This window comes from Benincasa hispida, chromosome 5 (genome assembly GCF_027475165.1).
Source record: "Benincasa hispida cultivar pf3 chromosome 5, pf3_genome.v1.1, whole genome shotgun sequence".
NCBI lineage: Eukaryota > Viridiplantae > Streptophyta > Magnoliopsida > Cucurbitales > Cucurbitaceae > Benincasa > Benincasa hispida.
In genome coordinates, this window is record NC_143482.1 from 41,556,990 (window position 1) to 41,570,164 (window position 13,175).

The window sequence follows — 13,175 nt, forward strand, 5'->3', positions numbered from 1 at the left end:
GAAGGGGCTGCGCGAACGCAGGCCCCTACTACCACAAATTATGACGCAGGCTCTGCCACTTTGGACAGACCTTAGACGGGCACCCCTCCTCAAAGTGCAATGAAGGTCACCAATCCAGGCAATGAGCCTTACGGATCGCCCATTCACCCCATCCAGGTAAGTATGTTGCCCATTCCCTCTCGCTTCTCTTTTATAGGCCCCTCGTGCACCTACCTCGATGCGTTTTTTCGATGTGGGACAAGTATAACCAAATTAAGCTGCCTCCCTCCTTATCCTTCTCGTTTCAACCACTAGGTTGGTAAATTGAATGAAATTTTGAAATGGGATGAATAAGTAATCAGGATTGTTGTTTGGTTTAATACTCCACCCTTGTGCTTCTTCCTTCTCCTCTTGGGTGTGTTAGTCAATTTCTCAATAATACCTTTGGCAATTTCCATCTTCGTGAACCGACCACAAAACTCACCTTCTTCCAATTGTTCAACTCCCTTCCCCAGTCAATCATCGCCACTCGTCCTCCATTTCTTTAGGAAGAGCACCAACATGATGGACAAAAACCACGAGTGTAAAATATATCTATTGTGTTTTCATTACATGATGATACAAGCAAAAACTATACTTCTTAATTTTCAAATTTTGGGTCAAACACCTTATTTGCTATGAAATTTGGGGAAACAAGTATTGTAAATTGTTGATATACAACCACACAATTAAACTTTTTAAAGTTGATTAATCACAGCTCTTTCAACTTGAAAATTTGTTGACATTGGACCTTAACACTATAAAAATGTTATGATGAACTCAAATTTGTTACCTCAATTTTTTGTTTTCTTAAATTAGGATGTGTAATTTTTTTTAATGATTGATACTATAATTTTGAAATGCTTAACAAAAATTGGGAAATTTGTATAGTTACGAGAGTATGATTGTAACAATCCTATAATTTAGGTAAGGTAGAAACGGTTCAGTTCAGTTTCAATTTCGGTTTTGGCATTTTAAAAAAATCCATGTTATATTCTTTTTTTAATTAAAAACGGTTCGGTTCGGTTCGGTTCGGTTTTAAATTCGATTTTGTTCTTTAAATTAAAAGCAGTTCGGTTTTACTCTTTTTTTTAAATATATATTAGTTAAAAACGGTTTAGTTCGGTTTCAAATTTGGTTTTCGAAAGTGAAACCGAACCAAACCAAATTAATTTGGTTTCAAAATTTCTTCAAATCGGATCGAACCGCATTTTTCGATTTCATTGAGTTTTCGGTTCGGTTCGGTTTTTGCGATTTGATTGACCACCCCTAAATTCAGGAGTAATCTTTATATTTTACGATATTTAAAAGTTTTCATAAGTTTTTAAGGGGATTGATCAAATTAAAAAGGTTGGAGAGCACGATTATAACAACTTCTATAGTTTGTTTCTTGTAATCTTTTGATTCCTACATTATTTTATCCTAATATTTTTATTATCTAATATTTTATTCGACTATATTCATAATTAGGTGATACTTTTGCATCATTTATGAAGATACTTGCTTTTAAAACACTCTAAATACATCTTAAACATGTTAGGCACTCGATTTGAAAGATTCGAAACTCATAACTTTAAAGAAATCTCAAAAAAAAAAAAAAAAAAAATTAACAATTTAAAAAGAGAGAGAGAAGTTAGTAAGTGAACAAATAATGAGATTAAAAGCATAAAAGAAGTCCCTCTAAATAGGGTAGATACAAGAGAATTATGGCTCAAAAGAATCCCAAGCAAATGGGTAATTATATATATATATATATATATATATAAGAGAGAGAGTCCAAAGGCTAATAATAATAAATCAAAAGTCCCAAACAAGACATGGGCTAATAATAATCAAAATGAAATGAAATATAGAGCAATAACCAAAAAGAAGAATAATGAAAAAGGGCAACACATAGACAGCAAAAAGAGGGGGCACTGCAAAAGGAAGAAAGACATATTATATCAAACTATGTCCAACCCCTTTCTTGTTCCTAAAGCATCAAAATTACATATCCCATTCCAATCAATATGCTCCCCACCATACTCTCCTTTCTCCAAACTTTTTCGACTCCGCTCTGCAATAATGTTCGTCGATTCAATATGTCGTGAATTAAATGAATATAATGACTAACCAAAAACATCACCTATAGAATTAAATGAATAAGAAAAGCATGCATCTTTTACTTTAAAATGTGTATAATAGGGGCCTCTATTTTTCTCTTTTTTTTTGGACAATACGTGGAGTGGGGGAATTTAATCTTTGATTTTGAGGTTGATAATACAAACTTATGTTAGTTGAACTATGCTCTTGTTGGCTTAAACTTTTAATTTTATGTCTTGTATATACATATAAATGTTTTGTTGAAATTGTTTGATAAAATTTTGTGTCATATGCAAAACTTTAGAAAGTAGCTGATCTATCAAATTAGATTGAATTTATATGTAATAAGAGCTTACACTTTCAATTTTGTGTGTAGTAGATTCGTGAATTTTAAAAGATGTTGAATAGGAACAATTATGTATTAGATAGATACAAAATTGAAAATTCATAAACTTATTAAATACTTTTTAGAATCAAAATTGTTAAATACTTCAAAAGTTTGGAACTCTCTAAACTTGTAATTTATATGTTACATAAAAACATATAATAACCTTTTATTCCAATTCAACACTATGTGGAATTGGAAAATTCTAATTCTGCCAACAAGAACGTAGCTTAATTGACATATTGTTCATATTATCAACTTCGTAGTCGGAGGTTCGATTCCTATACTCCACACTTTAATTACAATACATTTGCAAATATATATATTTCTTGATTTTTTTAAAAAAATCAATATTATAGTCAGGGGTTTAATTCTCCTACCCTACAAAATATCAAAAGAAATGGAGAAAATTTTTCGATGAAGAAATTGATACCAGCAAATTTCTTGGCGGGAATGAGAAATGAAATTGGGAGATGCCAGGGAGAAGTTTAATGTTTGATAAATGGTATAATTGTCGGTTTTTAAAGGTAGTTTTGAGAAATTATTTTACTAATTATATCAATTTAAGAGTCTAATGAAAATAATTATAAATCTGGTACAATATTTTTTTAATAAAATCTAAAGGAGAGCGTAAATTGATATACAGTTGCTACTTTAGAAATTTAACTATATATTTCATAGAGCTCGAAGTATAACTTATATTTTTCATTAAAATTACACTAGAGTGTGAATAACCTTAGTTTTTAGTTCAAGAATATAAAGATTTGAATTATGTTCCAAGTTTAGCAACCAAATCCAAAATTTAAGGTGTATTTTGTTTATCATATTAACGTTTGGGATGATGAGAAAAAGACTTACATTGTCGTTCTGAGATGGGGTAGGAGATTCAGGGCCAGCAGGTCCTGGAGCCTCCGCTGACGGCGCTGGCGGGCTCGAGACAGGGGACGGACCCGGAGCCGCCTTTACCTTCTTCTTGCTGGGTGCAGGGGCCGGAACCGCCGCCGGTGGGGACGTCAATGGTGCAGGCGGTGGAGTTGCCGGTGGTGGGGTTGCAGGTGGAGGAGTCGCCGGTGGCGGAGAAGCCGGTGGAGGAGTGGCTGGAGGTGGGGAAGCTGGAGGAGGAGACGCCGGTGGTGGGGAGGCCGGAGGTGGAGTCGCCGGTGGTGGGGAAGCCGGAGGAGGAGACGCCGGTGGTGGGGAAGTCGGAGGAGGAGTGACCGGAGGTGGTGTTACGGGAGGCGGAGTTGCAGGAGGGGGAGCTGAAACAGGGGGAGGAGTGGTGGGGGTGGGCGGAGTAGGGGTGGGGGTGGGAGGACTGGAGGGAGACTGAGCTCCGGCGACGGCGAAGGCAATGAAAATGAAAGTGAAACACAACAAAACTTGACGACGATCCATCATTCTTCTTGTTTGTGTTCAGAAGATGATGAGCGTTTGAGAGGGAAATCAAAAGAGTGGAGAGAATAAATAGACGATTTAGGAAATGGAGGGCATTTTAGGTAATTTCACTTCCAATAAACATACCAAAGCAAGAAATTTTGAATTTGATGATCCACACAACATGTGGCCAACCGCCACCCTCTACCAAACATATCTCACGAATCCGATTGTCGGTGGGGCCATAGACAAACCACGGTTTGCTTCAACATGCAATGTAGGACTGCCACGTGTCTCGGTTCTATTTGAAGCTATGACGACGTATTCACCTCATCTAACACAAGACTATATTTTCCACTTAAATCACATTTACGAATCTTAATAAAAATTGGTATAATCACAATCTAATAGGCTACAATCACAAACGTAATTCGATTGTTTTTTTATCATGTTTATAATCTATCACATTTATTACTATAATTACCGTTTAATCTAAATGATAATGGTAATAGTAAGATAACACTAAATGTGACAAATTCATACTTCTCATACCGTAACAGTAACAATAACGATAACAATAATGATATCGACTAATAGATTCCATGTAATACTGAAATGCGATTGAATTGATCACCTTTCATGCCACAATTGGATTGTGTTTTTCGATTGTAAACTTCAAAGTTGATCCCACTCATTATGATTATAAAACACGGATAAACAATAACAAACGTAATCAAATAGGGTCCACTTTTTATATTACCATTGATTTATTACATTTTCCTAGGGGATGTAAACATGACCTAAGTGGATTCATAAAGATGAGTGCACATTTTATGCAACAAAACTTTTCATCTATGCAAGCATTTTCAGGTAGGAGGAGAATGGAAGACTCCCTTCATTTATTGTTTGTCACATTAAGATTTTTCGTCGAGATCCAATTTACATTAAAATAAAGTATTTATAAACAAGGCATTATTCTTTTTGCATAGTTCCAATGTGAATTGACATGTAGTTCAAAGTCTCTCACACTCTTTTATTGTAATAAAAAACCGATTTGTGAATAAAGAGAGGGAATATTCTTATAGGACAAATATTTGAGTGCATCATGCATTACACTCATCTTTGCATCAGTTTTATTTTTAAGATATTGTAAAAATGAAAAATATAGAAAAATAATTATAGACCATGATTAGATAATCGTCGGATGAGTTTACATGTAATTGGGTGTAACTTAGAATACATCATTTTGGTTATATCATCTTCCCAACTGTGAGTTTCTCTGTCACATCCCCTTTCTTTAAAAAAAAAAAAAAATGAAAAAAGAAAAAAAGAAAAAAAAGAAAAAGAGAACAAGAGAAGCATTTCCATAATGTCGATTGGGAATGGGACCTTCCACGTGCTGATCCATGATTAGAACAATTCATGTTTAAGTTAAATTATTGCAATCACCAAATTGTTTCCTTTCTTTTTCTTTTTCTTTTAAATAACAAAATGTATATATGAGTGTAAGTACATTATTGTTCGAGTTAATTTATTAACCAATCAATAATTGTGTAACAATTTTTCTATAATTATATCTATGTCCTATAGTACATAAATATATATATATATATATACGTACGTATGTATATGTTAGCAAATTAATTAATTGGTCATATAGGATATTTCACCTAAAAGTGTAGTTGGTTTGTATATATTGAACATTTGAGAAAAATGATACTCAAAATAGTTGTTTTGAAGTATAAAAAAATGATCAAAATATTTACAAAATATAACAAAATTTCAGAATCTGTCAATAATATATACTGAAAGACTTCTATCAATATCTATCAGTGATATTGATAAACACTATTCTATCAGTATCTATTATTGATAGATTCTGAAATTTATTATATCTTGTAAATATTTCAATAATTTTGTCATTTGAAATAGTTTTTCTACTCAAAATGGTATTTATTATTAAAAAAGAAGAGTAAGAAGTAAAGAATAGGAAAAAAAAAAATTAGATATCCGTACTTTGAGTTTCTTTTTATTATAGACCGTGTAATTTTGTAAAAATTTATTTTTAGCCTATTATTTTAAAGAAATATTAAAATTCTTTCATATATAGTTAGTTTAATTTATTGTTGATTTAAAAAAAAATCTTTATCAACATGTTCCTTTTATAATTAATGAAGAGATATTCATATATAGTGTCTTATGTAAATTATTTTGATTATTTAACCATTTTCTGTTTAAATTAATTGTGAATGACTAAATTTAAGATTTGTTAAAAGAACAACAACCACAATTATACAATTGAAAATATAAAGACTAAAGTAGAATGAAATGTAGTACACAGATAAAAAAGATATTTTTTTAGTACAAATTATTAACACGATCATATGTCAATTGAGTTATGTTTAGTTTGAAAAAAAAAATATTTTAACAAAACATATATAAAAAATAATATAAAAACTTATGAAAAAGAAACAACACACCAATCAAAATTTAATGTCATAAACTTTCGGAGTTGATTGGGGCGACAGTTGGAAAACCAATCTAAGCCAGCCTTTTCGTACGAGGTTCATTGATGTCAAAATAATATAATAAATAAATAAATAGTTCTCAAAATCATATTAATTATTTTTATTTCATAAAAATTGCAAAAACCACTAATTATTACAATAATGGTGGAGATGAATGTCATTAAACTAAATACTCTATTTGGGGCATAAAAGTTATCACAATTACAATTTTTACCATTCAATTGGATCCATCTCATCTCTTTTTAAACTTATAAAATTATTTCAATTAAACCTTCAAATTATGAGATTATTATAATAAAATTCAAATTCTTTACCCCAAGTTTTTGTTTTATTAACTCAGAATGATAGTTAATAAATATCTGAAAATTAATTTTTGTAATGTTTTAATATTATTATAACTCCTAGATCTTATAAACTAAAAGAAAATGAGTTAAATTGCAATAATTTTATAAAATTGTAGGGGTATTTTTAAAAATAGAAAAAAACAAGAGAGATTATTTATACAAAAGAGTAAAATTTAATTATTTTAGACTTTTATTAATTTTTATCAATGATAGACACTGGTAGATTTCTATCGACCTCTATTAATGATAGAATTCTATCAGTTTTTATCATTGGTAGACGTTGATAGAAGCCTAACAGTTTCTATCGGTGTCTATCAATATTTTTCATTCTGCTATTTCTATAAATAGTTTGACATTTTTCTTATATGTGAAAATTTTCTATATTTTATTGGTTAAATAATTTATTATAAAATTTTGTAAATCAAGAAAAATAATGGATCGAATTATAAGTTTTGAAAAAGTTTGAATACAATTGATGATTAACATTATTGTCGATATTGAGATTTCAATCTTACGGATATATCGACAGATATATTGATAAAATATCGATATTGACATATATTTTTGTAAGTCATAAAATTTATTGTCAATATTGAGATTTCAAACTTACGGATATATCAACGGATATATTGATAAAATATCGATATTGACATATATTTTTGTAAGTCATAAAATTTATTGTCGATATTGAGATTTCAAACTTACGGATATATCAACGGATATATTGATAAAATATCGATATTGACATATATTTTTGTAAGTCATAAAATTTATTTAGATTAATAATTAAGTTGTTTTTACTCCCACACTAAGTTATGAATACTGTTATTAGTATTCCTACCTACATTAAACTAAATAGATAATGTTTTTTTTTTTTATATATTTCACGAGTATTTATAAAAGATGTTGGAGATACCCATTGATATTTAATATCAACATCGAACTCTTCGATTTTATTGATATATCAACATGTGGACCGATATTTTCATCCTTAAATAAAAAGAATGTTTGAATGTTGATGAATATTATAATTCAATTTATAGAAATGTCAACAGAAATATCGATAGAATGACAATATCAAAGAAAATAATTATAAAATAAAAAACCATAAAATATATTAAAATCAATCCGTAAACATTTTACCCTTTAGAAACAAATAAGTTTAAATGGTTATTATATTCATATTAGTTACATTTTTTTATTAATATTTTATTGATTTATTTATAATATAATAGAAATGTCAATTTACTTCTTATATCGATATCAAACTCATAAACGGTAGATACATATGATACAATATCATGTTATAAATTTAATAACCTATTAATATTAATTTTTCGTATAGTTCACTATTGTTTGCAATATTTAGAATTTATTTAAAAGGAAACTTTACTTTTGATACAATCTTAGTTCCAACCAATTATTACTATCATGAGAAGAAAGGACCAATACGGTGCGGTTCATACTGGCAAAACCCTTTTTGAGGTAAATTTAAATCATACGCAAAGTCGGATGGACTGTCTGGTGAGTTCGACAGACGCGTCAAGCCCTGATTGGTTGAGGTCCGTGACGGTGACCGGTGACAGTCCAAAGACATGTAAATGTCAGAGTGTGTAATTAAAGCCTTGTTAACGGTAATGATTTCCAGTGAAACCAAACCATAAACACATTTGATTAGGATTAGTAATTAATTAATTAATGTGTAGCTCACCGTCATAAATTTTTTCTTAAAAAAATTAAATTCGGTTATAAGGTTTTCTTAAAAAAATCAATTGAGATACCAATTGTTTTCTTAAAAATCATAGATAATTGCTTGTAACTGTGCTTATTGAAAAATCAATTGTTATATGAAATATATTAGTGTTTGGTAAATTTCAAATTTAAAAATAAAACATAGATAATAATGTCTGATAAGTTTAGACTAAATTTTATCAAATTTAACTATAAAAATTAAACCAAAAATATTATACAATGTGTATAAGTTGATTATTAATATATGAATTTCAAAAGTTAATTATTTATAATTTTTATCAATTATATTACAAATTATAGTTTATATTCCTTTAAATTATATGATAAAAGTATAGAAAAAATCGTTGTTATATAAAATTGAAATGAAGATATATTATTTCAACTTAAGTATTTTAATATAACTTCACTTCTTTAAAAAAAATTATATGATTTAAATTGTAAAATATTTTATTATTTGAACAAGTTTAGAAAAAGAGTTGTTATAAAAATGTTAAATCATTCAAAATTTTATTGATATAAGTTGAAAGAGACGTCAAAGAAACAAAAAATAAAAGGACAAAATTTTAATTTAAAAAAATTAGTTAGAGAGAGTGACATGTTTATAGGAAAGCTAAAAAGTAGTACGTGTAGGTGGTTTTAGACGTACAAAAAGATTGAAAAGTGATTTTGATAAAAATTAAAGAATAATTTATTTAATCAAGTAACCTGTTATCTTTTTCGAAATAAAAATGAGACTATATATATATATATATATATATATATATATATATATATATATATATATATACACGATCTTATATATGAGAGAGTTTTGCTCAACTAAAATATATGTTGTTCTTCTTGTCATGTTTAGAAATCATTAAAATCAAAAGATATGACTTTGTGTATTTTGGTGGTTGTCTATAACTACTTTTCGATCTCTTTGGATGATTTCGCAATATTTAACTTAGTGATGCATTAGTTTAGGATGGATTACTAGCTAGTGTAACTTCTAAGTTAAGTAGTTATTTGAGTTTCAACTTTCAACGGCTTCAAATTACTTTTTCTCACATGTGGACTTGAAATATGAAAAAGACTAATAAGTGGAAATCAATATTAATTGGGGAGGAAACAATATTGCAAGGGTTTGAACACAGAACCTTAATAGATTATCTGCTCTAATACTATCTTAAATTACCAATTGACCCAAAAACTCTTCACTTTACTTATGGGCTTGAAATATAAAGAAGACCTAACAAGTGGAAATGAATTTTAATTGAGGAGGAAATAATGTTGTAGGGGCTCGAATACATGACATTTTGAACCAACCTGTCCCATTATCATCTTAAATCGTTAATTGACCTAAAAGCTTAAATTAATGTAACAAAAGACTTCCTTCAACCACTTGCTCTAATACCATCTTAAATCGCTAGTTGACCAAAAACTTAAGTTAATAGGTGAAGACAAATTTAATAAAATATCTAACCCTATTAATTATTTGATCTTTATATATATTCACCTTATTTAAATATAATTTTTTAATAGCTAATTTTAACATAATTTATGTTAAAATATTGTTTCAAAGTGAGAATTGAGATGAGAAAATAATTTAATTGCTTAATAACAAATTGTTGTTTTTTCCTTACATTATTTTGCATTTTGGTGGCAGTTTATCATTTGGAAATCATCTAACAGAGAATTTTATAAATGTAATATTTTTTTTAATTTGAATAAATTAAACTTATTGACATTGATTTTAATTTTTTTAACCTTCCCTTCTAAACTTCTAAAAAAAAGAAAATTGTATCTGCACACTAACTTATTTGATAATTCATTTTCCAAAAAGATAAAAACAGAAATTTCGCCGTTATTTCAAGACTGCTTTTCGTACTAAACAAAAACAAATAAATAAATAAGAAGAAGAAACTATTTTTGATTTTTTTAAAAAAATAATGTTTTTTTAATAAATAAAGATAAAAATAGGGTTGAGGGAAAGTATTCCCAAAAATAGATATTTAAATCGTGTACCGGGTACACGATTACACCTAGATCGTGTACCGGGTACATGATTCCCTGGCCACCTGGCACGCCCAGTCTGGCGTGGCAGTCATGCAGGTTTGACTGAGGAAATCGTGTACCGGGTACACGATTACCCTAAGTCGTGTACCGGGTACACGACTTCCACGCCTTAAAAGCTCCGCCCCAACCCTTCTTCTTCCTCACCGAAATGGCTACTCATATTCCCTACCGCCGATTTCTCTCGCCCAAACCGTCGATCCCTCACCGAAATCATCAATCCCTCACCGAAACCATCGTTGATTTTCCTCACCGAAGCCTCTATTTCACTGAAATCTTTCAAAACTTTGATTTTGCTCGACTTTCAGTCCTCCATTTGATCTTCACCGAATCTAGCAGCCGTGGTTCTCGATTTTCCTACATTTTTTGCTGCCAAATTTTGCTTAGTATATTTCTTTCTCTAGTTGGGCTGATCTGTATTTATATGTATGTTTTTGCATGTTTTTGGGCTGAATTTTGCTTGGTATATTCCTACATTTTTGTATAGTTTATGTATAGTTATAGTTTATGTATGTATAAATAGTTATAGTTTATGTATGTGTAAATAGTTATAGTTTAAGTATGTGTAAATAGTTATAGTTATAGTTCATGTATGTATAAATAGTTATAGTTTATGTATGTATAAATAGTTATAGTTATAGTTCATGTATGTATAAATAGTTATAGTTTATGTATGTATAAATAGTTATAGTTTATGTATAGTTATAGTTTATGTATGTATAATTTATTTATTTATGTATGTATGTATTTATAATTTATGTATGTAAACTTATTTTATGTAATTGTATTTTCTTATGTACTTTTTATGTATCTTTTATGTTATCGACTCTATTATGTAATATAATTTGAACTTTTTAGGTAATGGAGCCTGGTCCTTCTAATCCTGTCCAATTGTACCAACAAAACACGCATCGGGCAATAGGGGATAGTTCGTCCACTACAGTGTTGAGTTGTCGGAGGAGGGAGGCGACTGCACAGAATACTATCCCATTTGATTATCGCATCATTCCATACGTTCCGGAGGAGGGTTTTCTTGAGGTTGCACAGATTGGTTTCATCCAGCTCAATTGGCACTTGATTATTGCTCTAGTTGAGCGCTGGAGACCAGAGACCTACACATTTCATCTGCCCTGTGGGAATGCACTATTACGCTGCAGGATGTCGCACGTACAATTTGGGTTAAGAGTGGACGGTCAACCACTGACAGGCTCACTACAAGATGACTGGAAGAACGCCTGTGAAGAGCTCTTAGGCGTTCTACCAGAGGATCTGAAGGGATCAAGATTGAGCATCCCTTGGTTTGTGTCCCAGTTTCCTGAATTACCTCTCGATGCCGACGACATCAGCGTACGTAGGTACGCACGAGCATACATCTTACAGCTTATTGGAGGATTTTTATTTGCCGACAAGTCAAATACTCTGGTGCATCTCATGTTCCTCCCATTATTGTCTGATTTCGAGCACGTTGGTACGTACTCGTGGGATGGTGCATGTCTTGCATGGTTGTACAAAGAACTTTGTCGGGCTTCCAATGCACAAGCGTTGGAAATAGTGGGGCCACTGATACTATTACAAGTGTGGGCTTATAATCGATTTCCAATCGTAGCACCACAAGTTCAACTACAGGCCCCAGATCATCGGCCACTTAGTGTCAGGTATTATTTTATTTATATGTTGCTCGTGTACAGGAAAACATTCGACATGCTGACGCCCAATCAGGTAGTAAATATATATATAAATGAATATTTAAAATTTTTTATATGTATACTTATTATTTTTTTTTTGTCAGGTTATTTGGACGTACTCACAAATTTGGTCATCATGACCTGATTATTGTCGTGATGGTGAAGACATCTGGTTGACTGTTAGCCCTCTTATATGCTTCCATATAGTAGAGTGGCATCATCCAGATCGTGTGTTGAGACAGTTCGGGATGCAACAAACGATACCTTCATTGTCCTATACACTCTCAGAACTACACCAGATCGATTTAAGGGGTAAGCACGACCAAGACTGGCATCAAATCCATGTAGAGTATTTATCCTACTGGCATGGGCGACGTGATCGGGAGAATTAACAGATAGGCCAGTTGTTTCAGACGACTACTTTCCCTAGTACAATTCGATCACAAGGCGATTTATCTCACCAGACAGCGCTTACTATTACTACATGGTAAGATATTTCAAATTAGACATTTTCCATATATATAATATGAATATTATTTAATATTTTTTTTATTCTACAGAATAATTTTATCGGCGAAGTTCAACAATATTCAGTACAAAACAACCTTCCAGAATTGGGTTCAATGTGTTAGCAAACATTGATGAACGTAGAAAGTATATTCAACAAACAAGATGACTCAATGTTGCTGACACCGATCGAAGACGTATTCGTCGTAGACGAATGTGACAACGAGGTGAACCTAATTAGAGGGACACGAAGACAACCCCCATGAGGAGTATGGGCCAGGGGGATCGTTTTTAAATCCCACATTGTATCATTTTCAAATTACAAATCTCAAAAGAACTAATTATAAATATTATTTAATATCAACAGAGTCAAAAGTACAAATTTTATGTCCGTTGAGTTATACTAATTTTAGCATTGTTTGTCCAACACATAAATTAGAACATC

The 13,175-nt window shown here is 30.8% G+C and overlaps 2 protein-coding genes and 1 non-coding gene across 3 annotated transcripts; 1 reads left to right on the plus strand and 2 right to left on the minus strand.

Annotated features, from left to right (window-relative positions):
* On the minus strand, positions 1 to 164 carry LOC120078903 (U1 spliceosomal RNA). The gene has a single exon (XR_005482178.1). It is a non-coding gene; the product is annotated as a U1 spliceosomal RNA (small nuclear RNA).
* Positions 165 to 1,651: 1,487 nt separating this feature from the next.
* AGP9 (arabinogalactan protein 9) lies at positions 1,652 to 4,045 on the minus strand. Its single transcript, XM_090313685.1, has 2 exons — positions 3,344 to 4,045; positions 1,652 to 2,074 (listed from the first exon to the last, which is right to left on the minus strand). Exons 1-2 carry the CDS (start codon positions 3,881 to 3,883, stop codon positions 1,991 to 1,993), a joined length of 624 nt encoding a protein of 207 aa, XP_090169811.1. The 5' UTR covers positions 3,884 to 4,045; the 3' UTR covers positions 1,652 to 1,990.
* A 7,354-nt stretch (positions 4,046 to 11,399) lies between these two features.
* LOC150036150 (serine/threonine-protein phosphatase 7 long form homolog) lies at positions 11,400 to 12,400 on the plus strand. Its single transcript, XM_090313579.1, has 2 exons — positions 11,400 to 11,893; positions 12,328 to 12,400. Exons 1-2 carry the CDS (start codon positions 11,400 to 11,402, stop codon positions 12,398 to 12,400), a joined length of 567 nt encoding a protein of 188 aa, XP_090169705.1.
* The last annotated feature ends 775 nt before the right edge of the window (positions 12,401 to 13,175 follow it).

Coding starts and splice junctions, on each gene's coding strand:
- LOC150036150 (XM_090313579.1), top strand. CDS start 11,400: ATGGAGCCTGGTCCTTCTAATCCTGTCCAATTGTACCAACAAAACACG. Junction 11,894..12,327: donor GACGACATCAGCGTACGTAG/GTACGCACGAGC, acceptor TTTTTTTGTCAG/GTTATTTGGACGTACTCACA.
- AGP9 (XM_090313685.1), bottom strand. CDS start 3,883: ATGATGGATCGTCGTCAAGTTTTGTTGTGTTTCACTTTCATTTTCATT. Junction 2,075..3,343: donor CCCCATCTCAGAACGACAAT/GTAAGTCTTTTT, acceptor ACATTATTGCAG/AGCGGAGTCGAAAAAGTTTG.